Here is a 25,934-nt window from a genome sequence, read left to right as displayed (position 1 = left end):
AGTAGTTGAGGGTGCCAAGGGCAGAAATGATGCTCCAAACCTTGTTGGGTTAAAGTATCCATATCAACACTCAAAACTCCCATATTCATTATTATTATTATTATTATTAAGATATCAGTCAGTTAAATATTTACACTGGAAAATGGCTTAAACGTTTGGCTCTTTCCAGTCATAGAAAAATATTGGTTATTGACTTGTGGATGACACCTTCTTCCACCAAATGAGATAAGAAAAATGTATACCCTCATTCCTCAGAAAATAAATAAGCTCAAAACATAATATAATGTGGTGATTATTGTTTCCGGTGAAGACAAAAGTGGACATTTGCATTGTTTTAATTTAAAGCACTGGATTTATTGAAATAATATAAGAATGCAGCTCAAGACTGACCAAATTTCAGTAATTTCATCCTAATATTTTATTTTAATATCAGGTAAAATGTGGATTACAGAAGAACTGATACTGGATGTCAATATGCAAACTAAGCCACAGCATATGCATACTTATTTTGATACCTGACAATTGGGGTTTTAAATAGTGGTTATTCCTGTACATGCATCTAAATGTTTTAATTCATTTCCAGATAGACTAGGGAAAACTGTGAGGTAGAGACTAAGACTGGGAGCCAGCCTTTTTCTTCTGGAATTTTCTGAATTGAGATTGTATCGCCACGGCAGCTTTCTCTGTCTCTGGTGCATCCATGTCTATGTCAAAATCCTCTGGAACCTTCTTTTGTGTATCTATATCAAGAAGATGAATAAACACAGACAAAAATAATTAATACACGTTTAAGAAGAAAATTACCAACATGGATTCTCTGTTGAGAAGCCAAACAAAGAAACCTTGTGAGCTCTTCTCTCCTATTTCCATATATCTGAGAAATCTCACCTAGCCACTCGGTTGACAGTGTTCTGAGACATGATAAGTGGCTTGCCTTGCCAAGATTGAGAAACACTGATGTAAGCACCATTTTAAATATCCCATAGATTAAAACCATTATTTAGTATCAGCCTCCCAGCTTTGCTTTAAGTTTGAGGCCAGAAACAAAAGAGGGTAAGGAAAGCTGAGAGCAGACACCAGCTATCCAGGAATGACCAACAAGCTAACTGCAAGGAATTTTTTTCTCCAACTTCCTAAAGTTTTATTTTGATAAATAACTTGGGCAAGTTATTTGTTCAATGTTTCAAGGATTGAGGCACATTTGGGAAGTCAAAATATTTGATAGGCTTGCGAAAAGATGATTCCTGCGAAAAACTTGCAGATTAACAGGGCTGCTGTGATGAGCACGGTCAGTCACTGTACACCATTTACCAAAAAGGCAAATTAGCTTTCTTGGGATGCCAAAGGCATTCTTGCAAATAAATTGCACTGCAAAAGGCTGGTACTTTGCTCTGCAGCATTTCAATATCCTACTTAAATTAATTAAAATTAATTAATGTAAATAATTAATTAAAATTGTTTTTAAAAGCTCCAAGGGATGCTGAACTTGTTGGGCAACAGGGGAGTTGTCTGGAAGCACACTAGTGCCTGAAGGCAGTATGTTATGGATTCTTGGCCTGCATTATTTCTTCCAATAATAAATTAATTGACAAGATTTTTCAAGTAGAATTTGCTCCTAATGTATTCTCGACTTCTTTAATTCTCAATTATTTTTAAACAAACATTTATTGACCATATCAATAATGGTATTGAATATCTCATATCTATGATAGCAGTACTAATTCGAGCAAGTGGACTGGAAACCTAATTCATTCACTTTATTATACAACCTCTTACTCTAAATACTTAGAGAAATACAGGCGCAACTTTTCACAAATGTCACTGAGCTCTACTGTTTATTTGTAATCCAGGAGGGTCTGTGTTAGAAAATTATAATTGCTTTGTTTATTGTATATTTTTAGTTATTTGATGTTAGTTTTTTAATAGCAGATTTTTGCTATGGTTAAAATAGATGATATGGATATAGTTTTAATATTAAATAAATCATATGAATGAATGAATGAATGAATGAATGAATGAATGAATGAATGAATGAATGAACGTACGTGCCAGTCATTTCATATTCTATTTTACATTTGTTTGAAGACTTTGGATCTTTGGACCTACAGTGGAAGGCTGATATTGCTAAGAATGCTTTGTTCAATCTTCCTTTCTCCAACACCTTTTCTAGAAAACCTCATTTCTTTGGAACCTTCCAAAGTCAGTAATGACTAACTTCAGAGTCAATCATCCATGGAAATTGGAGGCAAAACTGAATTTCATGTGAAAATCCTAGATTAGGATTCGAGCACTGGAGAAATTTGTTAAAATAATTTTCTTTGTTCATAACGTCATCTAATGAAAATCATCTATATGGAATGTGGGGACATAGGTTGTCTCAAATAACAGATCTGGAAAGGGGAGTGTTTATCTATTCGGAAAATAAACAGAAAATGTTAAATATAACACCAACAGAGCTGCAGTTTCACTTTAAGTTTTCTCATGTGCATGCATACAGAAATGCCACCATTTCTGAGACATCACTGGAAATGCAAAGGCTCTAAATTAAATTGAGAAATTGAAAAAGATACTTCCTCAAAAGTTAGGAAACCACCTCCACATTGTTGTACTGGAAACACATTGATTTATGTACATAATCATGAAAAATCAAGCTTAACTTAAAAGATGCATATTTTTTTTTGATTTTTTTTCTATTTTTTTGATCCTGTTTTAATTACTGTGAGCTGCCCAGAGTTCCTTAGGTTAGCTGGGTGGCTATATAAATAAAATCACATAAATAAATCAGCAACACTGGCTGGATTGCGCTTTAAAAGCAAGAACAATAAAGGCAATAAAGAAGCCATAGACCTCCAGATGAAAAAAATCCTAATAAAACAACCAAAAATCCAACTATCCTGAATTTTTCCTAACTTCTGCTTCCTTCTGGACTCCATCCTAATAGCATAGCTTTTTTCTAGACTATATTAACTCCTGATATTTTGTTACTGAAGGAAATATGGGCCATGGGTGATAGTTCTTTCTCTAGGTACACTCCATACACACTCCAGGCATTGCCCAGTGTTAAAAATAAAAGATTCCTCTGGAGGTTTGAGCAAAATGGTCACTACAAAATTTAACATCTCTGTGACTGTGTTGGGGCCACATGCCAGTATGGCTCTAGCCCATTTTGTTCATCTTAAGCCTCACAATATGTTATTCATCAATATATATCCCTTCCCTTCTTACACAGACATGATGAAGTTAATAGTATTTGGGATTTTCTTGGCAACTATATCTCCAGACTGCTTTGCCAGTACCCAGATGCATTAGTAATTATTGCTGGTAATTTCAATGTTCATATTGGAGAGTCAGATGCTTTTTTACAAACTCATTTTAATTGGTCTCTCCCTTCAAATGAAATAATATTTCCTTTATTGGCTCAACAATCTAAAAATAAAACTATAATATGGCAGGCTTCAGAGTAAGTAAGCTATCTAGCTTATAGATAGCCTGGATGTAGAACTAATTTTCTGAAGCTCCAAAGGAGCAAGCGCAGTTTGATTATTTTATGGTTACATATACAGTACTTCATCTAATAAACCCAGATACTGACCATTCCTCATTAATCTGCCATCTGTCCTAAAGTAATTCTTAAATTCCTAGCTGTCTTCTGAGGCCACAACAAAAACACTCATTCAAAACAAATAGTCTTCTAGAATTGTCCACTCTGTTAAATTCAGAAACCTTACTTCAACTCCACTTCCAAATCTGTTTAGCAGGTTCTTCAGAAAAGATATTGTCTCATTACCAATCTATTATCCACACTCTCAGGCCCCGTTATTTAGCGTTTGTTTAAGAAATTGGTATACAGTTAAAAAGAAAAGGCCCTTCTTACTGCAGAGTATACTTTTCAACCTAACAACTCATTGGGTTCCCTTCAGTCATTCAGAGAGCACAAGACGTTTTATAAAGCACTTAGAAAATTAAGAAGGACAAGCACTGAAAGAGGATTGGGGGGAAAAGTTAAGCTTAAGAACTCAGCCTGGTTATGATGCCTAGTTAACTGCTCTCCTATAAGTAGTATTTTAAATTTCATCTACCTGAGGATATTTGAACAAGTTACTTTCAGAACTTTTTAAAACCAGAAATATTAAATAAACAATCGAGTGATGGTTCCTCACTCAGCAATGATTTCTCTGAATATCTTCCTGTGTCTATAGCTGAGGCTGAGTATTTTGTTGTATAACTGAAATCTGGGAAAGCTCCTGGAACTCCCACCAGAGTTGCTGAAAGAAAGTAAAGATTGGTAGGCCCCAGTGCTGGCTGCTCTTTTAACTTATATTAATAGCACAGCACATTTTCTGTCTGAATGGAATGAGGCCATAGTTATCCCTCTTTGGAGGAACAGAGGAAATGGACTTAACCCTGCCAACTATAGACCAATTATCTTGCTTAATATAATAAGCAAAGTATATGCAAAGTATCTTTATTTAAAGTGTTGGATTGTGTCCAAAGTAAAAATAATTAGAGTTGAGGAACAGGAAGGATTTAGGAGGGCCATTCAACCTTAGACCATTATTCTGGTTTCACACAATTTGGCTTAAAAATATTTTTCACTACCTAATGGCACCCCTTTTGCAGCCTTTATGAATTTCAGATCAGCTTTTGATCTGATTCCAAGGGAGAGGCTATGACAAAAACTTCAGGAATCTTATATGGATAAAAGATTGTTCCTTTTTATCCAGACTCTCTATTCTGACATATCATTGAGAGTGAAATGTTTCCCCTAGGTGCACGTTTCTGGAGTTGTTTCCATGATAAGAAGGGTAAGGAAAAGGTGTATCTAAGCCCCCTTATTTTTTTAATTTGTACATGAATTCGTTAATTCAGCTTTACCATCTCTAGTCATCACTCTCCAATATTAGCAGATTGTCCAATTTCAACATTGTTATATGCAAACAATGTAGTAGTATTATCTATCTGGAATGAAAAGGGCATTGCCTAAAAAAACAACTTGTAGTAAATTATTAAAAAATTAGAGTCCAAGTGATCACATGATACAGCACTAGGTTACATAATGGAAAATTAATGGACCTCCAATAGAGTAGACAGTACTTATAAATATCTTGGGTGGCAGTTTCAGGGTTCCTTATCTTGGAGCACACATTTCTTTCATTGGGAAAATATAGCCCAATGTAGGCCCAAAGCTGTCTTCAGAGTCTTCCATTCAAGGAGGGCACATTTTTATTCCTGCAGCCTGCAAAATTTTCCTTGCTAAGGTAATCTCTCAGCTACTTTATGGTGTTCTAATTTGCATTTTTATAAAGTTTAATATCCTGGAAGCTGTCTAGTCCCAATTTGTAAGAACAATACTTGCAGTTCCAAGACACATCAAGAATGCTGCCTTACAGTTAGAGACAGGTTTGGTTTCTGTGAGTGCCAGATCTTATATTTGTTTATTTGTTTGTTTGTTTAATCAAATTGAAATTGCTGCACAGCTCCTCCAAAGGGGACGCTGGGCAGTGCAAAACAATAAAACTGTCAGTTTAAAACAAAAATCTAAAAGCCACAATAATAAATAATATAAAAACAAAAATACTATATCTGGGCAAAGAGAGGATAAAAACAGCTCAGCAATGGAGCCATCAAGACAGATCTGCAGTTCCTTCATTTCTCCTTGAAATTGATTTTTTTCCCTGCAGTTCTGGCTCCACTGGTACTCAGACGCTGTTTTAAATCAACCTAACTAACAAGAGTCAATAGCAAATCCAGTCCTCAGGACTTTCTTTGGAAAGTTTCTGTCCATTAGGGTTTGAAAATGCCAATTGTCATCGTAAACAACAAATCTGGAGTATTGATTTTCAAACCAGTTTAAGCCTAACATCCAACCCTACAGTTTTTGGATTCTCCCCAAATGGGCATGTGCCATCATCTTATGTCTCTTCAGTTCTAATTCTGACATTTTGTCAGTGTTTCACATTGGCTAAAATAGATGCACTATCCTCTGCAGTTTCTGTTTGGGAGGTATAAAATATCCCCTTTCAGCATTGCGTGTGCCCATGTGGAGATGGTTCTGTGGAATCTCTAAGCCATATACTCCTTTGTTGTTCTATAGGAAATCAAGGAAGATATACATTTATCCCATTCTGAACTTACCTTGGTAGACAGCGCAATGTCCATCTATCACTTCTATCTGATCAGGACTCTGACATATCTTTCCAGGTTGTCCAATGTTGTACAACCATTTGTTTTATCTGTCCCATCTACAGTTGAAATTTAGCATAAATGTTTGGGATTGTATTATAGTTACTATAACAATGTATATAATCTTACTGTATTTTTTTAAAAAATGTTGTTAATTATAGATCTTTGTATTTTTTGTGGCACTTTCTATAATAAAGGTTTGATTGGCTAAGCCACATTGAGCCCAACAGGACTTGCATCTGAATAGCCACGTATAGACTTTTGCTATTAGTATCTTTGCTGCTTTTTAAAGCAGCACTCTAGTCTGTTTTTCACTTTTCCAAACTGTAATGTAACTTGTTTTCTTGAGCCCAATTCCACCTTGGAGCAAAGGTAAAGATGTTAGAGGACAAGAACACACTGTTGGAGGAGAGAATCCCCTCCCCCCCCACACCACACATCAGCCTTCAACCCTCAGGGTGAAAATGAAGAACTTCCATTGAAGCCTGCTTTGCAATGGAATAGGGGAGAATCCCATTTCCTTCTTTTCTTCAGTAAAATATCCTGAGCTTGGCCTTCTTGACTTGCTATTTGCAAATCCAAAATCATCAGCACACTTTATTGTCATCATTGTTTCTCAAACATATAGAATGCATTATTATTGCCCTTTTAGACTATGAAAAATTGATAAGATAATGTTAAGTTTTCAAGGTTTAAGAGGTCTGTTATACTTCTGTTGCTTTAAAATGATTTTTACATTCAAGGATTTTTAAAAAAAATATGAGCTGCCCAGAGATTGTAGAATCAGGCAAAACATAAATTTTGCAACTTAACAAATAACTACAATTTTCATTGCCCACATTCAGTACAGAAAAGCCATCCTCTAAGGGCCAATATGCTTAAATATACATGTAAATGTAAAATAGTTTACATTTATAGGTTTGCAGGTATTCCCAATCTTTTTTCATGTTCAAAAAGTAAATTTATATCTTATGCAACTACTTAGAGATCATGAGAAAAGCTGGAAGTAAATAATAATAATAATAATAATAATAATAATAATAATAATAATAATAATAATAATAATAATAATAATAATAATAATAATAATAATAATATCAGAGTTGGAAGGGACCTTGGAGGTCTTCTAGATCAACCCTGCCCAGGCAGGAAACCCTACACCATTTCAGACAAATGGCTATCCAACATTTTCTTAAAAATTTCCAGTGTTGAAGCATTTACAACTTTTGCAGGCAAGTTGTTCCACTGATTAATTGTTCTGTCAGGAAAATAATAGCTACCCTGTTTTCCCGAAAATAAGACATCCCCTGATAATAAGCCCAATCGGGCTTTTAAGTGCATGGCAATAAGGCCAAGCGCTTATTTCAGGGTTAAAAAATATATAAGACAGGGTCTTATTTTTGGGGAAACACGGTAAATTAGCTGGTCTTTTTAACTGCCCATCCAACTTCCTATTTTAGCAGCAACTTGTACAAATAATATAGCTGTGGAATTAAATGAGCTATTCATTCCAATTGTGCAGCAAATAAGTTAGCTTTATAATGTGTTTTTGCACAGCACAATCAATAAAAAGGAATGGATGGATGGCAAGCAAGCTCCTGAGAGTGCAAGTGTAATTACTCATGACCAAGCCTTCAGCTAATTTCTTGATTTACTTTTAAAGTCAGAACTAAAATGAATAATGGCAGTACTCGTAAATGAAAAGCATTCACCATGCCTCTGGAGGTATGAATACCAAATCACTTGTGCTTGCATATGTATGTGAAACAATTTTACGAAGCTTTTTTTTTAGAACAAAACTTTGAGGACAAAATTATGTTACCAGGATATATCCCATCCCATTCTCAGATTTCATTTTACTGCAACTTATCTCTGAAATTACCTTCTTCACAATGATCTAGCAGTGTTCCAATATCTAAGGGGCTGCCACAAAGAAGAACGGGTCAACCTATTCTCCAAAGCACCAAAAGGCAGGACAAGTAGCAATGGATGGGAACAAATCAATAAGAGAACCAACCTAGATCTAAGAAGAAATTTCCTGACAGATAGAACAATTAATCAGGGGAAAGGCTTGCCTTCTGGAGTTGTGGATACTCCAACAGCGAAGGTTTTTAAGAACAGATTAGACAACTTTTTGTCTGGAATGGTATAGGGTTTCGTACTTGAGCAGAGGGTTGGATTAGAAGACCTCCAACATCCCTTCCAGTTCTGTTATTTTGTTATTCTGTTGTTTCAAAAATGAAGATGCAGTTGATGAAAGGTCATTTGCCATTTAATATCCCAAATATTTCTCCAGCCATTCAAATAATGGGCATTGACCAATTAAAGATGATTGAATGCTTTTGATGTTTTTGAGCTGGGACTAATGTAAAATGCATCATATGTTACATGTTCAACAGCATCCATAGCCAATGTTTCAACCAGGTAATATCTATCTGAAAAGGCTTCACTAAATAACTCTTCTGCTGTCAATTGTTTAGTTGTTATAGATTTTTATAGTCAGCAAATGGAATTTTGCTTCTCTTACCCCATTCCCCAATTATATATTAATGTTCAAATGAATCTGTAAAACAATTTCAATATGATCTAAGAAACTAATAAAAATATAAAGAGAAAGGGAGAAAAAGAGGACAAAACCCAAACACAAAGAATTTATTATAATCATAATTCTCCCATTTAAATTAACTGGATATCAATTGACTATCAACCAGATTTATTTTTCTTTTTAAAAAATTCTTTTCTACTAGCTAGTCAATCTCATATCTTATTACAGGAATACTGATACAGTCATTACATGAACACTTTAGAAACATCCTATGAAGAGAAATTACTCTCTACATCCCTAAAGTAATTAATGATATTAATCATGTAGACAGTTAGGCACTATTTGATAATCTCTAAGGAAATATTTCTGGTTGAGAAGATAAAATTAGACTGGCATTTATTACTGTGGCTTTTGGTGTTTTGGAAAAAGAGTGTTCTTCTTTTACCTGTTTTTATTTTATTCAAAACAAAGTTAAAATACAAAATGCAGAACAATTAAACAACAATTGATTAGATACGATATTTAGAAACAAACATGGATATTTGACCCAGGATGATTTGTTTATAATTTTTGGGATGATTTGGGATAGATAACATGCTGTGATGAATTTTCTACAAGTGGGTTACAATAACAAACTGTTAACAGTTTTGAAACTAATTTTCTTTGGTTTCACTAATATTTTCTTGTTAACTATTTGGTCATTAATATAACATATAGAAGACAAGTCAACAAGTTGCAACTAGGTTTAATAGTTTAAAATTTTTTGGAGTGCTTGTTTTGCAAGGGGTGGGAATGGTAATACTGTATATTAATCAGTATTCAAATAAAGGGGACAATATGTATATAATATCTTTTTTCTTTTTTGATGCATCTTTTTAATGTGTTGTTTTGTGTTTTTCCCCCCTTTGTCCTTTTGAAAAAGAGTGTTCTTAAAGATGTAACATTTCAATTTACTGAGAATACTCATCCCAAAATGACAATCCCTCATTCCAGACACATAATCTGTTAATTGTACATCCTGTAAATGCACAGGAAATATACATGGTGTACAGGAAAGTATAGGAAATATACTCTTAAAGCATCAAAAACAATGTCCTTAAATGAAAAGAGCTGGTGATTCAAACAAATGGATAACTTTATCCTGTTTGTACATCGAGTTCTTTTGGCAGGGGTCTGTTCTCTGAGTTTCAGTTTAACCCCTGCCAAAATGTACAACCTGAGCTACAAATATTCTCAACAATTTCTAATCAAGTTATTTTAATATATATATATTAAAATATTCGCTCCCAAAAATTACTCTTATATCAAAAGAAAGAACTCTTACTCTGGCAGTGTAGAATTCCTATTATATAGATGATTATTTTTATATGCAGTATGATAGTTGCTGTGTACTGATATTTGTCATTATTTTAGTACATCCCTTAGAATTCTTAATCTCTTCTGAAGGAGAAAAGGAGAGAGGCAGGCACATATATTTGCACATGCGCAGAAATATTATAAAATAAACATTAAAAATAATGGAAAAAATCAGTGATTGCTTGTTGTTGCTATTAATTATTCCCAATTCTTTCACTGATCATTGAGATGATGACAAACATATAGGTTTCTAAATTTAAAGGTAGAGGTTTTAAATTAGCAATTTATTGCAATTCTTTGAGGATTTCAGAAATACTAATGTCAGCATTACAAATATGGATAGTCCCATCAGTGCGTATCAGTATTACCTGAAGTCAGAAAGAATCTATAGTGAAATCTAATATCGCTCCATAAAAGCAAGAATGCATGCAATGTCTATATGAGAATACATCAAATTGGGACCAAACAGGCAGGTCTACAAAGTATATCAGCACTTTGTACAGCAAAGGAGAATTGCCTAATGCCTCGTCTCCCTCTTCAGTGAGGCAGATAATTATGACAATTTTAGAGGACCTGTGTAAATCAAGATAATTCACTTAGCTGATAATGAAGCAGAAGCTTTCACATATCCTTATTTGACTGTGATAGCCTACAGAGGGCACCAATCCAATAGTATAATTATACTAGCTATAAAATCTTTACCTTTTAAAGGGACAATTAAATACATAAACATATATTTTAAAGATAATTATCATTAGAAAATGACAGAAGTATTTTTATGCAGTTACAGGCCTGTATGCATTATAGCTTTGCATGCTCTCATCAGGAAATAGCTCAGAAAAAACAGATCTTGAAGAGCTTCAGCTTGGTGTCAGGATAGTGTTAGATATTTACATTTTAATAGTGTGAGCAGAAATTAAAACAAACCAATTTAAAATTCCTAACCATCTGTTAATATTTTATTTTGCCAAGCTGGATGGTAATCCTTTATAGACTCAGTCAATGATTTCAGTTGTTACAGAATGATGAAGAGCTCACAAACTGATTATGTAGTCATAATACTTGTTCTCCAGTTATTGTTAAGGACAAAAGCAGAACTCATACAATTATAGTTTTTACTCAATAACAGAACTGAGGCAGTAACAGGCAGGCAGCAACATAACTTTGTAGCTGTAAAATAGAGTAAATATCTGCCTGTTCGTTGCAATGGAAGACATATTCTCATCCTGCTTAATTCTCTGATGTCATTTTACTGTCTAATCTGATTAGCTTCCATATGTATGTAAATATTTATTTGCAATCTTTTTATTCTCTGATAATGATTGTTCCCAAAGAACTTGTACTGATTCAAGCTCACATTCTGGAAAAGCAAGAGACAAGGAGTGGAAGAAAAAAGAGGCAAGTGTAATCAATTAAATGGTAAGCAGTAAGATTGAACTGCCCTTCCTTGTCTTAATATTATCTGTTTTGTTTTGCTTGTTTTTGCTCAAAAATGCAAAATGCACAGTCCATCAGCACCTCTTTTTTGCTCAGGGCAGGCAGGACCAAAAAACTTTGGGCCTGTTTTGCTCACCCTGGAACCTGTTCCAAACCCACTTTCAGAGTGTAACTTTCAACATTGTCAAAGACAAAACCTGATGTAGCTCTTCAACCAAAAGAAGTCATATGCTTTAGTTGATGGATGGATCCAGAATTGCTGTGGCAATGGAACCAGAATTCCTTCTATCATCCCAGAACTGACAGAAAAAGCAGAGTGTTTTATATGAAAGCAAGGTGCAAAGTCAGTTCCTTGCAGCTGTTGCTTCTTTGACCAATGTCAGTACCAAGACTGATTTTTCTATGTCACTCTGGCCTTCTTGCAAAAGACAGTACGCAGACTTCTAAGGATCTTCTGTTCTCACCTTATGAATGAAACCAGAGCTATCCTGTCTTCAGTTCTTGATTCCCAGGGCTTCTACCAAAACTGGTTGAATGCTGTCATGGCATCAGCATCTTATTTACATGATTGATTATTGCTTTATTTTACTCTAATGAAAAAAATGTCATTTTTTAAAAAAAAATATGGAAATGGTCCAAGCCAAGGATCAGGAAAAGAATCACTTCTGGACAAACAAACAGCAATGCATCTTTATGCTACTACAGAACAAATCTAAAACTTCTGATTCAGTCCGAGTTTGGAGAATCAGCTTACTTTTCTGAGAATGCCATTTATCCAGATGTTGGCTGGTGAAAATAGGATGGTGCAGTCCTATTTGATATCTGTGTTTTAACAATTTGGGTATCCTTGTTTCCAAGGTGCAAAAGCATACTGACACTGGTCAGGCATGAGTGCTCTTAATCTGGTTGAAATTTGGAAACATACCAAATGCTTCAATCTAATCTGAAATAATGATAATATGACCCTTTAAATAACATCTTTTAATTAAGTTGATTTAAGTCCTATTGCGAAGATAGGCACTCAGGAGATTAATGGTGCCTGTCAATTGTCCATTGCTTTAATTCTTTTTGAAATGAGTAATCTATGATATATTTATGGAAGGGAAAGTCTCCTAAGGGAAAATTTCATTTTCATAGAGGCTCTAAATGCAGCTGATCCATTTAACTATCACGCTCCCACTAAAACTGGAATGATCAATTCTGCAGGGCTAATGGCAGCATCTACCCGCAGGAAGGAGGTGTCAACATGTTTAAAAAAAATAAGGGGAAGGAAATGAAAGGCACAAAACAAAACAAGCCTCATGTCTGATAATGCCTGAGAATGAACAGAAGCCCCTCAATACTGAGTCACTTGGCTAGGAAGAGGGAGGTGCAACAGAAATTGCCAGTAGAGAGAAAGGCACAGCCAGCAGTGTAGGAGGCTTTAAAATGTCAGCTGTTGTGAGAGCTGAGATTAGAGAAAAGGCAAGGAGGCAAATCAGAGTGAGTAGGAAAAAGGAAAGTGAATGGTCCTTTCTCTGTTATTTGACCTGTTTCTTTCCATTTCCTCCCCTGAGCAAAATGAGAAAAAGAAGGCAGTGGAAAAAGCAGAGATAAAATATATAGAGAACAACTCATTGCCCGCAGAATGAATTTCCAGGCTGACAATAAGAAGTTTAAAAAATGTATATATTCACAGGCATAACCGATAGCAAAGAAGGGGAAAGGACACGTCCACCTATATCAACCTACAAATTCCTACTCAATTTTCATTTGAATAAAATGTTAGAAAAGGTTTTTGTGAATGCAAATTCATTTCTTGTATATATTTGTTTAATTTTTTAAAGTAATCTGAGACAATGCCTCATCTCATTTGGTGACACAAAGTTTAAAATATATTGCTTGAAATAGTACTGCTGTTCATACAGAGTTTTAAAGCTCATCATATTGTGAACCTGACAAACATTCTGGGTTTCCCAAGATCATACTACCTTGAAATGAAATGGCAAAACACCATTTTCTATTAATTTGGGGAAGAAACCTTCCTATATGGTTAATACAGGGGTGTCAAAACTTAAGGCCCCCGGGCCAAATGCAGCCCGTGCAGCCATCGTGGAAACTGTAAGGGTCTGGCCCATATCACTTTGGCCTGGCCCACACCATCCCACGAGGCATGCATATGCACAGGCCCAGTTCTCCATCACCGTGTGCAGGGCAACTAAAGTAGTCTGTGGGACTACGGTGAAAAAAATAATTCAGACCTTCCAACCTTGCAAGATTTTTTTCTTTTGTGAAAAGTTAGAAGATTTGAACTATTTTTTTTTTACTGTAGTCCCACAAACTACTTTTATTGCGATGGAGAATGGAGCTGGAAAGCAGGTTAGTGAAGGGATGTGGCTTCCCTGAGGGGAGGGGAGGGTTTGGCATGGGTGGCCTGGCTGGCCGGCTGAAGGGTCCTCAGGTAAGCCAGGATGGGGGGGCAGCTCCGCACCCCCTACCTTGCTTCGTCCTCCAGCCCCCACCACCTCGCTTCATTCTTCTTCATTCTTTGCCACTTTTTCTCCTTGCTCATCATCATAACCTAGCAAGAGGGTGAGCAACAAACTGGTGTGGCATCCACAAAGCACGGCAGGGATGCAGATCTGCCCCCCACGCCCCCACAGGCTTACCTGAGCACCCTGCTAGCCAGGCACTGAAGTGCCGCAACTGCCACCACAATGAGACAGAGAGAGAGAGAGAGAGAGAGAGGGAGAGAGGGAGAGAGAAAGGTCTCCAACCTCTGTTTGTGTGTGTGTGTGTGTGTGTATGTGAGAGAGAGAGAGAGAGAATGATCCACACTTCAGTGGGGCACACAAGCTGCTGCCATCAGCAGGGGCGACAGGAACCACCTGAGCAGCCATTATTCTGCCCCCCAACCAGCCAGCCCCACCTGCCCTGCTCCTTGCCTGGCCAGCCAGCTAGTGCAAAGCCTCACAGTTCTTCTCCTCATCATCATCCCCACTAAAGCGGCAGTGGGTGCTACATGATAGGGTATCATTACTGCCCCCGTGCAGCAAACTCCAGTGGGTTGGTTGAGGGTATGAAGGGCCTGGCCCTGCAGTGCCTCCTTGCTCAGTTGAAGGCTTCGTTCAGCCTTCAAACAGTAAGGCCGGCGCATGCAAGTGACCAGCATATCAAGGCCATGGACGGTGTCGTGTCCCACTCCTCTGCTGACGGCCGGGTCAGGGAAATCCGAATCAGGTGTGCTTCTGCAGCTCTGCAAGTCCTAGCAAAGTCCTCAGGGCAGGCAGGAGACCAGAAAGTGACTTCAGCAAGATATGTTTAGACTTTGCCTGACTCAGAGAATGCCAGAAAGCAGATCCTTTATATAGGCCATGGGGTGTGGCTCCATGACACAGCACTTATCCAGGCCTACCCTCCTTCCTTCTGTTGCCTCTGCCTATCAAGTCTTCTGACGGGATCACTCCAGTCGGCAGCTGTTGGCAATTGACCTCCCTCAGGCTCACATGCTGTGGAGGAGGGGAGGGGAGGGGAGGGTTTGGCATGGGTGGCCTGGCTGGCCGGCTGAAGGGTCCTCAGGTAAGCCAGGATGGGGGGGCAGCTCCGCACCCCCTACCTTGCTTCGTCCTCCAGCCCCCACCACCTCGCTTCATTCTTCTTCATTCTTTGCCACTTCTTCTCCTTGCTCATCATCATAACCTAGCAAGAGGGTGAGCAACAAACTGGTGTGGCATCCACAAAGCACGGCAGGGATGCAGATCTGCCCCCCACGCCCCCACAGGCTTACCTGAGCACCCTGCTAGCCAGGCACTGAAGTGCCGCAACTGCCACCACAATGAGACAGAGAGAGAGAGAGAGAGAGAGAGAGGGAGAGAGGGAGAGAGAAAGGTCTCCAACCTCTGTTTGTGTGTGTGTGTGTGTGTGTATGTGAGAGAGAGAGAGAATGATCCACACTTCAGTGGGGCACACAAGCTGCTGCCATCAGCAGGGGCGACAGGAACCACCTGAGCAGCCATTATTCTGCCCCCCAACCAACCAGCCCCACCTGCCCTGCTCCTTGCCTGGCCAGCCAGCTAGTGCAAAGCCTCACAGTTCTTCTCCTCATCATCATCCCCACTAAAGCGGCAGTGGGTGCTACATGATAGGGTATCATTACTGCCCCCGTGCAGCAAACTCCAGTGGGTTGGTTGAGGGTATGAAGGGCCTGGCCCTGCAGTGCCTCCTTGCTCAGTTGAAGGCTTCGTTCAGCCTTCAAACAGTAAGGCCGGCGCATGCAAGTGACCAGCATATCAAGGCCATGGACGGTGTCGTGTCCCACTCCTCTGCTGACGGCCGGGTCAGGGAAATCCGAATCAGGTGTGCTTCTGCAGCTCTGCCGAAGTCCTAGCAAAGTCCTCAGGGCAGGCAGGAGACCAGAAAGTGACTTCAGCAAGATATGTTTAGACTTTGCCTGACTCAGAGAATGCCAGAAAGCAGATCCTTTATATAGGCCATGGGGTGTGGCTCCATGACTCAGCACTTATCCAGGCCTACCCCTCCCTTCCTTCTGTTGCCTCTGCCTATCAAGTCTTCTGACGCGGGGATCACTCCAGTCGGCAGCTGTTGGCAATTGACCTCCCTCAGGCTCACATGCTGTGGAGGAGGGGGAGGGGTCTAGTTGCTCCGTTTGCCTGGGCATGGAGCCAGAGCTGGGGGCTGGAGGTATTTCTTCTTCTTCAGCCTGTCGGCTGGGGGCTGGAGGTATTTCTTCTTCTTCAGCCTGTCTGGGCATGGAGCCAGGGCTGGGGCCGAGAGGCATACTAGAACATTCCTCCGTGTTCGGAAGCAGATAAGAAGACCCCGGCTGAGGTGAGATTGGATGAGACACAACAGTTGGTTCCTGCGCCCAGCTGATTCCAATTAAATGGCCAGTCTACTGAAGCACATATTGCTCTCTATCTCTCATACACACACATACACACACACATATACACACAGAGGTTGTATTGGATTGCTCTCTTGATCTCGCTCTCTCTGTCTTGCTGTGGTGGCAGTGGCCAGCTTGAGTGCCCCAACTGCATCCGAGCTGAAGAAAGCGGAGGCACAGCAGCAGGCTTGCCTTCAAAGATCACTCCAAGTGCCCCATGTGCATGCAGATGCCCCATTTACAAGCAAATGTGCTCTGTGGGACAATGATTAAGTAGTTAAATGGAAAGCAGTTGGTGGGGAGGGGAGGAACAGGAGACTGGCAAACACTTTTTGCCCAAGAATGAAAGTTTCTGGGTCCCTGATTCTCTGCAAAGGAGGATCGGTGCCTGAACCTGCGCGATATTATAGCATCCAGGAGCAGCGACTCTCGGCACGAAAAGCATTTCCCAGCCAACTCTCCTCTCCACAAAAAAACAGCGAAACAAGAGGGGCTGTTCTATCACTAGGCCCCCCATGGCCTTCCCCACCCTGAGATACCTCATGAGCACATTGGTATTCTTGAATTGTGAGCTCTTAGGAAAGTATCCCCTCTAGTGTGTTGGAAACAGCTATTTCCAGTGGGGAAAACGGGACAAAGCAAGTGGGGAAAAATAGCTTTCTTTGCTATATTTCCAGTCTGAATTAGACCAAGGCAGGGTCCCTACAGGAGAGCCCTTTTAAGGATTATATATTAATAGAAAAGCAACTAACTTACCTCTGTTCTTAAATGCTAAAGCTGTTGCACATAAAAAACAGAGGAGCTCTGATCAACTATGAGAGCCATCATTTTGAGAGTTTTGCTGTACTGTTGTCTGTGGACACTCCCATGAAATGCAAGCATGGGATAAACAGCCTGGTTTATTCTCAGTCTTTTAAGTGGCCACAAACTACTAGCAAAAGTGACATTTGGTCACAAGGCTAGGAGGCATTGAGAAATGTTTCCCCTTTTGCATTTGAGCATTCATGAAGGGACAGGAAAGACAAAGAAAAAGAAGGAAAGAGGGGAAGAGAGCAAGGAAGGGGGAAAAAAGGAAAGAGGGGAAGGAAGAAGAAAGGAGAAGGAAGAGGGAAGGAAAAAGAAGAAAAGGGGAAAAAAAGAAAGAAAGGGAGGGAGGGAGGGAGGGAGGAAGGAAGGAAGGAAGATTATAATGAGAGAGAGTGAGGGTCTGAGGTAAATCCTGCTTTAGCATTTGGCCACCAGCAGCCCTGCTGCCTTTTGCCATCCCCTTGTCCCCTCCTCCTGACCATTCCTGGTGGTCTCCCATCCTATCAGTGAGGATGCTTTGGTTACAAAGCTGGGTCTCTCACAAGGAGAGGGAGTCAGGGGCCGGATAGCTCAGGCTGGTAAAGCCTGTTATTAAGAACACAAAGCCTGCAATTACTGCAGGTTCAAGCCCGGCCCAAGGTTGACTCAGCCTTCCATCCTTTATAAGGTAGGTAAAATGAGGACCCAGATTGTTGGGGGGGCAATAAATTGACTTTGTAAAAATATACAAATAGAATGATACTATTGCCTTATACACTGTAAGCCGCCCTGAGTCTTCGGAGAAGGGCGGGGTATAAATGTAAACAAAAAAAAAAAGTGGGCCACACATTTTGCCCTCCCGCACACACCATGAGCAACCTGGCCAAGGAGAGCGAGCACAGCAGCAGTGGAAGCCGGCCACGCCCAACCCAGCCATGCCCCCACCCCTGAAGTCAACCACTATCCTGATGCAGCCCTCAATGAAATTGAATTTGACACTCCTGGCTTAATACATTCTTCAAAAATAAAAAAAAGAAAACTCCTAAATCATCCAAAAGGGGGAAAATTGGTCCATATGTTCTAACTCTTTCCTCTTGGATTACTTGAACCTGTACAAAATAAATAAGGCTAACTTTTAAAAAGTTGCCTGCCCTGGCTGAAAAGAGGGACAAATTTTCTTGAACTATTTTGGTAATACCATGCCATGCAATTACTGTAACCTTAATACTCAGTGTCCTGTGGAGATAAAAGGACAAAAATAAGGGAGCAATAGTATTAAATGCATTTACGACATACTGTAGGAATAAAGGTCTTCTGTCTATATCACTGGAAGAGGGTGAGAAGGAAGCATTAAACATTTTAAATATATTTCATGGAGATTAACATAGATGAAGTGATGGGCAGAAAATTTATGTTAGCTAACAACCCTTTTAGTTAGACATCAATCTATACTGGCTAGCATTTTAAAAGGTGATTCTTACTATGGATTAAATCCAAAACCATTAAAGGAAATACATTTTCTAAAAAACAAATGATGTTATTTTAGGAGCTATGTTGAAAAATCTGGGGCGTATGTTAACAAAAAGTATATGGAAGAACTAGATGTTATCCATGAATAACCTTTTTCTACTGCACGCTGCCTTTGTACCATGCTTGCATCAAGCAGAAAAATGTATAGATTAGCATGAACTGTCCTTGCTTGATAATAAACAAATGAAATGGCCAGTACTATTGTGCACTAATGACTAGGGTATCCATAGAGGTCAATGCTATCCATAGAGGCAGTTCAAAGTGCTGCAGCTCAGAGATCCCCAACTACAAGACTATATAGGTGTTTTTGAAAGATCCATATGAATTCTGCTTGGCCCCTCTCCTGCCCCGCCCTGAGATTGTCTGTAAAAATGAAACCACCAGTAGAAAGGAACAACAAAATATGCTAAAGTCACTGCCTGCTTATGTGGGAGCAGAGAAAACACGGAGAAACAAATATGTATATTGGAAACGGCAAATTAAAATATGGGGAAATTGCAATGTTATGCACCTCAAATATTGTGTGTTGTGTAGAAGTTATTGTGCTCAAGACAGCCTCAACTGTATTAACATTACTGCATGTGAATATGAATGCTTTAATTTGTGCTCTACACTCAAGCAACATTTGTTTGTCTTCCTATTCTTGTCATGCTGTTGGCTAAATTGCAGATTTATAAATTCCTACTTTCCAAGTCAAGAAAAACTATTCGTTAGATGATAAAGTCTCACACAAAGCAGTGACTTGCAAATTTTTTTACACTTTTTACACTTTTATAGCATAAAAAGGAAACTAAAGATGCATCTCTCAACTGGATGCAGAAGAAAAATAACATTGACCATTTCTAAGAGAGAATTGTACCTGCCTTAATATTTATCACCTGGTATCCATTATCCTGACCTGGTAACTGGTTTCAGGTGGATCTTATTTTCAGATTTAGCACCATTCATCAATTGGTTTTGGATTACCATTACACATAGATTTGGTCTCTCTGGTGTATTTAAAGCAGCAATTATAGCTTTCAAATAAATGGAACAAATTATTTCAGCCTGAAGAAGAAAAGTCAGATAGGTTACAGTTATTTTAATTAATTTATCACTCCTATTGATTTTGCTGATGACAGGGATGGTTTTGTTGATTTTCTGCTTCTCTGAGGAATATTCTTTTCATTTCTTGTCTATTTCCTGCTTACTAAACTTTTATATACCCTTCGTATATTGCAAACTCTGGAGGGATCTGGGCTGGGTTGCAAAAGGATGCTCTTTAGCCCCCTTACTGTTGAAAGCTATTGAATCATCTATGCGAGTGGTTCCCAATCTTTCCAGCTAGTCAGCCTGGCATCGTGGGGAGAGAAGATGGTTCTGTGTGAGTGTGGCAGGTGAGCGCACAAGTGTGCACAGTTCCATTTGCACAAGCGGCAGGCACGTGTACCCGCCACTCACATAAATGGAGCTTCTCACCTCAGCACAAGCGCCCACTGTTCATGCAAGTGGAGCTACACACGCTTGCCAGCTACTTGCGCAGCCCGATTCTGAATGGGCCACAGCCCAGCGGTTGAGGACCCCCTAATTCCCTTTGATTGTCTCCAATTTCATATAGTTATTGAATACTTATGATTTTATAATAATAACAACAACAACAGAGTTGGAAGGGACCTTGGAGGCCTTCTAGTCCAACCCCCTGCCCAGGCAGGAAACCCTATACCATCTCAGACAGATGGTTATCCAACATTTTCTTAAAAATTTCCAGTGTTGGAACATTCACAACTTCTGCAGGCATTTTGTTCCACTGATTAATTGTTCTAACTGTCAGGAAATTTCTACTTAGTTCTAAGTTGCTTCTTTCCTTGATCAGGTTCCACCCATTGCTTCTTGTTCTACCCTCAGGTGCTTTGGAGAACAGCCCGACTCCCTCTTCTTTGTGGCAACCCCTGAGATATTGGAACACTGCTATCATGTCTCCCCTAGTCCTTCTTTTCATTAAACTAGGCATACCGAGTTCTTGCAACCATTCTTTATCTGTTTTAGCCTCCAGTCCCCTAATCATCTTTGTTGCTCTTCTCTGCACTCTTTCTAGAGTCTCAGCATCTTTTTTACATCGCGGCGACCAAAACTGAATGCAGTATTCCAAGTGTGGTCTTACCAAGGTATTATAAAGTGGCACTAACACTTCACGTGATCTTGATTCTATCCCTCTGTTTATGCAGCTCAGAACTGTGTTGGCTTTTTTGGCAGCTGCTGCACACTGTTGGCTCATATCTAAATGGTTGTCCACTAGGACTCCAAGATCCCTCTCACAGGTACTACTATTGAGCAAGGTACCACATATACGGTACCTGTGCATTTTGGGTTTTTTTGCCTATATATATATGTATATATATATATGCAATATATATATTGCCATATATATGCTTATATATCGTATAGTTATCTCATGCTTATGCTTACATATACTGTTGTGACAAATAAAATAAATAAATAAATAAAAATAAATAAATAGATTATTCCTCAGGAAGAAACTCAAGAATTGCAGCAAGAAATTGATCAAAATAGAAATAATTGCTGGTAAGCTCAAAGAAATAACAGTGATGATTAATACTCTTGAAAGACCAGCAGCGCATGAATCAAAAAGGGCACATCACCCTTCTTAGCTGCTAGCCCATTATTTAGAGACAATAATTTCACTGTTGGGCCAAAGCCAGAAGTCAATACTAGAGCTCTGTGGGATTTTTCTTACATCTCTGTACTTATTGAAGGAGCAATGATGGTGGAGGATAATGCATTTTTTCTTTTCTTCATTTCCAGTGTGTGTGTATGCCCGCACTGTCTCGACAAATTCCTTTAGATTGCCATTGCCTGTATCTTGGAGCTGAGAGAAAATGACAGACCCAAAGTCACGCAGGGGCTTTGTGCCTAAGGAGGAACTAGAACTCATGGTCTCCTGGTTTCTAGCCTGATGCCTTAGCTATGGAGAGCCAAAATGGGCTCTCCAACCTTTTTTAAGCAGTTCAGATTCCTGAGGAAAGTCAAGCACAATACCAAAGAATGTTTTCTCCCGCAGAGATTTAAAATACAAATATTTCTCAGGTTTACTTTTGTTATTATTTGCCTTAACATAATGATTTGCAGAGGGCACAACCTTTATTTTCTTCTTCAATTTATTTTTTCCCCAGCCAGGCTTTCCCTCTTTGTGCTACTTTCAGATAATTATTTCCTTTCTCTTTAAGTGACTTTAGCCAATTATTAGAATGTAATAGTATAGCAAATCAATCAAATTTTGCTCTTTGCTGATATCAGTAGTGGCAATTTAAAATATAGCGTGAAAAGTGTTACTTGGGTCACATTAATAATCTTTGCCAATAATAGACTGCAAAATAATTACTGTTGTGCCTCTTTCAGAAAATGTTTTCTGGGATTTCCATTTTGGTAGGATTTTTACACAAACGGTTATTTTTCAAAAGAACTACAATATTTGAATTATTTCATATTATATCAAATAATTGCAAGATGCTGATAGTGCCACATTCCATAGGACTTGTGATAGAGGTGCCTCTGGTGAAACACTATAGTGAACTGATATCACTTTAGAATAGACAGATACACTATGGCTGAAAATGGTACTCAGATATGGGATCCGGGCTGCCAAGTTTTCTCCAGAGTAAGGAGAGATCACAAGATTATCCATAAACTCCAGATAGCTTTTTAAAAAAAATTCAGCAGACAGCAGGAATTGTGTTTTTGAGTTGAGCTTGTGATTGGCTGAGAGTTACAAGATTCTGTCAAGCTTATAGCCTCTAGTGTTGCTCATACAGACCCTAAGCTCAATTTAGGCTCACCTCTTAATTACTTTGACTTTTTTTAAAAAAAATGAGAACTTCACTTTGCTAAGTTTTATTCAAATTACTGGATGTGATGGAATGACCATCCGAATGAGAAGCAGTGGAATGGAGTCTTTGCAGCACAGTTTTCCCAGGGAAGAGACAGTATATTCAACCAGAGAAAAGTCCAATTTAAGAGACTAAACGACCCTGAGCTGGATGGGGGAAGGGGAAGACATCAAAAATGGTAGATGAAAAGAAAGAGATGGGAATAATGGGTTTATAAATGAAATAGGATAATGATCTAGTAAAAAGGCATGCAAATTAAAGCAGAAAAATGATGTGGATAATTTTTTAACATTGGATTTACAAAAGGGATTTCCTGAAGTTGATCCATTGGAATTTTAAAAAATATCTTGACAAAGATACCAAAATTTTTGAGAAGATGAGCAAGTAGATGTTAAAACTTTTTTTTTTAAGAATATAAAGATTGTTGAGAGAAAGAAGGTATATAAATATAAAATTGATTTCTTTGATCAAGGTTAAAATATTGGGTTGTTATTGCTGATAATGTTTCATGATTTTTAGACTGGGACTGAATGGTGAGGTCTTAAAATTTTTGTTTATTTGAAAGGAGGAAAAAGGGAATATATTTAAATTGTGTGTGTGTTTGTGTGTGTGTGTGTGTGTGTAAAGATTCAAATTGGGTTTAATAGAGATCGTTTATAATAGTTATGTATTTCTGATAATCCTAAATGAACTTTTGTTGATAAAATGGAGAGATGAGGTTTTAGAGACTGGCTTATAAAGAAGATTATGTAGATTGTATTCACGTTATGTGTATAATATAATCAATAAAATTATTGGGGGTAAAGGACTCATGGTGGTGTAGAAAAAAGCCACAGTGACCAACAGAAAAGGAGAAGGAAAATCAATAACAAAATAATGCTTTCATTAAAACCAGGACTTTGTGTATTCTCAAAAAATGCCCTTAATTTTTACATTTGTGAGTTTTTGTAACTTTTTTTTTCCTGATTTGAACAAGTCTGATTTAATCACGAAAGTAACAAGACTGGCCAACAGTTAATACCATGAGAGTAAATGATTGTCTCAATAAAAAATAGCCTACAATAAAACACTTTCAAGGGAGTGAGCTCCATTAAAAACAGTAGGATTTACTTCTGAAAAATACAAATAGGATTGCACTGTTAATAAGGCAGGTAGAATTTATGGCTTCCCTCATAAGTTTCCTAACATGTTAACCTATATCTCAGTTGCTTCATTCTAAGTTGTATTTAAAAAAAACCCTTATGGTTACTTTTAGTCTTTGCTTCTAAAGTAAACATCATCTGTCTTTTCTGGAAACAAAATGTTTCAGAATGATTCATCATGGAAATAAGAGAATACATTTTTATTCCTGGCCTCATTCCATCCCCTCTGAAGAGTAACTTTCTCTTGGGTGCCCTAGACATCAGTAGTATTGTGGAGAATTTATGAATATTCGCCTGGTTTCTGTCCTCTGTTCTAGCAATCTTGGCTTCAAACTTCTGAAGGTTTCAAATCCTTATGTTTCTATCCATACGCTATTCTTTGACAATGAAAGAAGAGTCCATGTGAGATGCAAGGTAAACTCTGCAAATAAATGTTGTGCACATAATTTTCAAATTTATGCATACCCATTTCCTTAAACTTATTAAGTGCAATTATTTGTGAAAGCCATTTGGGTAGATAAGCTATTTTCTACCCTATTACTGATGGATGGAAAGTACTGTTGTCAGGCAGATTTGCATCTACTTGAATAACAGCACTAAACATTGTTAATGGCTTCACAGCAAACTGGAAGAAAGCATTAACTGGGATCCATTAGAGCTTTGCTCTTGATGTGTGCTATTACGCTATTAACTGAGTACTGTACAGAATGGCAAGAACCTGGAAATCCAACCCTATAGAGAATGGTTAGAACTGGTAAACTTGCAAAAGAGAAGGCTGATGGAAAATATTAATCTAAAAGGCTATCAAGTGCATAGGCAAAAGGGGATGCAGTTGATTATTAGCACAAGAGAGCTGTTAAAAACCACCATGAAGCAACCAAACAATCTGTCTAGAATAGTGGAGGACTCTTTTCATTGGCCATCTTCTAACAGGATTTGGATGGCTGCCTCTCAGTATGGCTATCCCTGTCAATGGATTCCTAAACGGAGCTATGATTTTTTACTTTTCTATAGTACCTGATGTAGTGTGTCAAGCTATATTTTTGCCAACACAATTGATTTTAATACTGCTTCCTAAATTACAAGTCATATCTGGCCTTCAGTGTGCAACTTTTCAGGGAATGTTGGCCATTGCAGTGGAAGATGTTTGTACCTAAATAATAGGCAAAGATGAGATTCATAGTTTTTTTGCAGAAAAAAAATATTTTAGATGTTCTTTAAAATATGGAAGAATCCATTGAATATAGAAAGTCAATCAAATGACTTTCTATGAATCTTAGTTTTCCTTTCTCTGCCATTTTATTTACCTTGACGGCTGTATCTGATTTTGTAGCTTTTAATTCATTGAATAAGAACTGTTGGGGGAGGGGAGATCCCACTCAATTAGAAGTACAGATTAATCTGACACTTGGTTTAACGTATTTAAATTCTAACTGGCAAAGTTTTATTTGTTCAGTCCAAGTCCACCATATTATTTATAACTCATTATTTATAAAGCATTCAATATGAAAGTTACTAGAGAGATAAGTAGAACTTCTCAGTTCCTGAGGGAATGTTTTCTGTTGCTAGCAATGACGGCATAATCTGTCCTTTCTTTCTTTACCTCCTTGCCTAGAACACTGAGATATGAAGTTTCCTAGGGTAACAAGGATTATGTGCCTTAATAGCTAGCACACTGGGGAGAGGAGTGCCATGTCAGAGCAAGCAGTTTAAATAAGAAAAATAAAGCTATAAAATAGGCTGAAGAATCCAGTGCAGTTTAACTTCCTTCCTCTCTCCCTTTTTAAACTATTCCCTGTCACTTTGCTAACCAACATTTATGTAATATTAATATTGGTTCTAAGTACATGTGCGCAGTGCAATGAAAATTAAACATTTCCGGAGTTTTATAGAAGATAAATACATTCTGTGTAAATGATTGTATGCCAGTTTGGTCTTGTGAAGAATAGTGAAGTAACAGCATGGGCATATGGATGCACCGATGAGAAAACTTATTTTTCTAAATTATCAGACAGAGATTTGTTACAGCTGTAGTGGTCCTGGAAATAAACACACTCACAATAACCATCACATTGATGAGTGTTTTGCTAGCAGTCTATAAAGATGGAAATAATTTCTTGCCAAGCTGGTTTCCAGAGTCTCTTAATACTGTGTATACTATAGCTTTTAACTGAATTATCTTTTCT

The 25,934-nt window shown here is 38.2% G+C and overlaps 1 protein-coding gene across 2 annotated transcripts in view; it reads right to left on the bottom strand.

Annotated features, from left to right (window-relative positions):
- Nucleotides 1-329: 329 nt before the first annotated feature.
- The window catches only part of PCP4 (Purkinje cell protein 4), a 68,267-nt gene continuing 42,662 nt past the window's right edge, over nt 330-25,934 (bottom strand). For both annotated transcript variants that reach the window (XM_058186372.1, XM_058186373.1), the window contains one exon: nt 330-740. In XM_058186372.1, coding sequence (XP_058042355.1) covers nt 613-740 — 128 coding nt within the window. In that variant the 3' untranslated portion in view covers nt 330-612. The remainder of the gene's footprint in view (nt 741-25,934) is intronic.

This window comes from Ahaetulla prasina, chromosome 5 (assembly GCF_028640845.1).
Source record: "Ahaetulla prasina isolate Xishuangbanna chromosome 5, ASM2864084v1, whole genome shotgun sequence".
Classification (NCBI taxonomy): domain Eukaryota; kingdom Metazoa; phylum Chordata; class Lepidosauria; order Squamata; family Colubridae; genus Ahaetulla; species Ahaetulla prasina.
The sequence above is the reverse complement of the archived record's forward strand: the minus strand, read 5'-3'. Positions and strand labels throughout refer to the sequence as shown.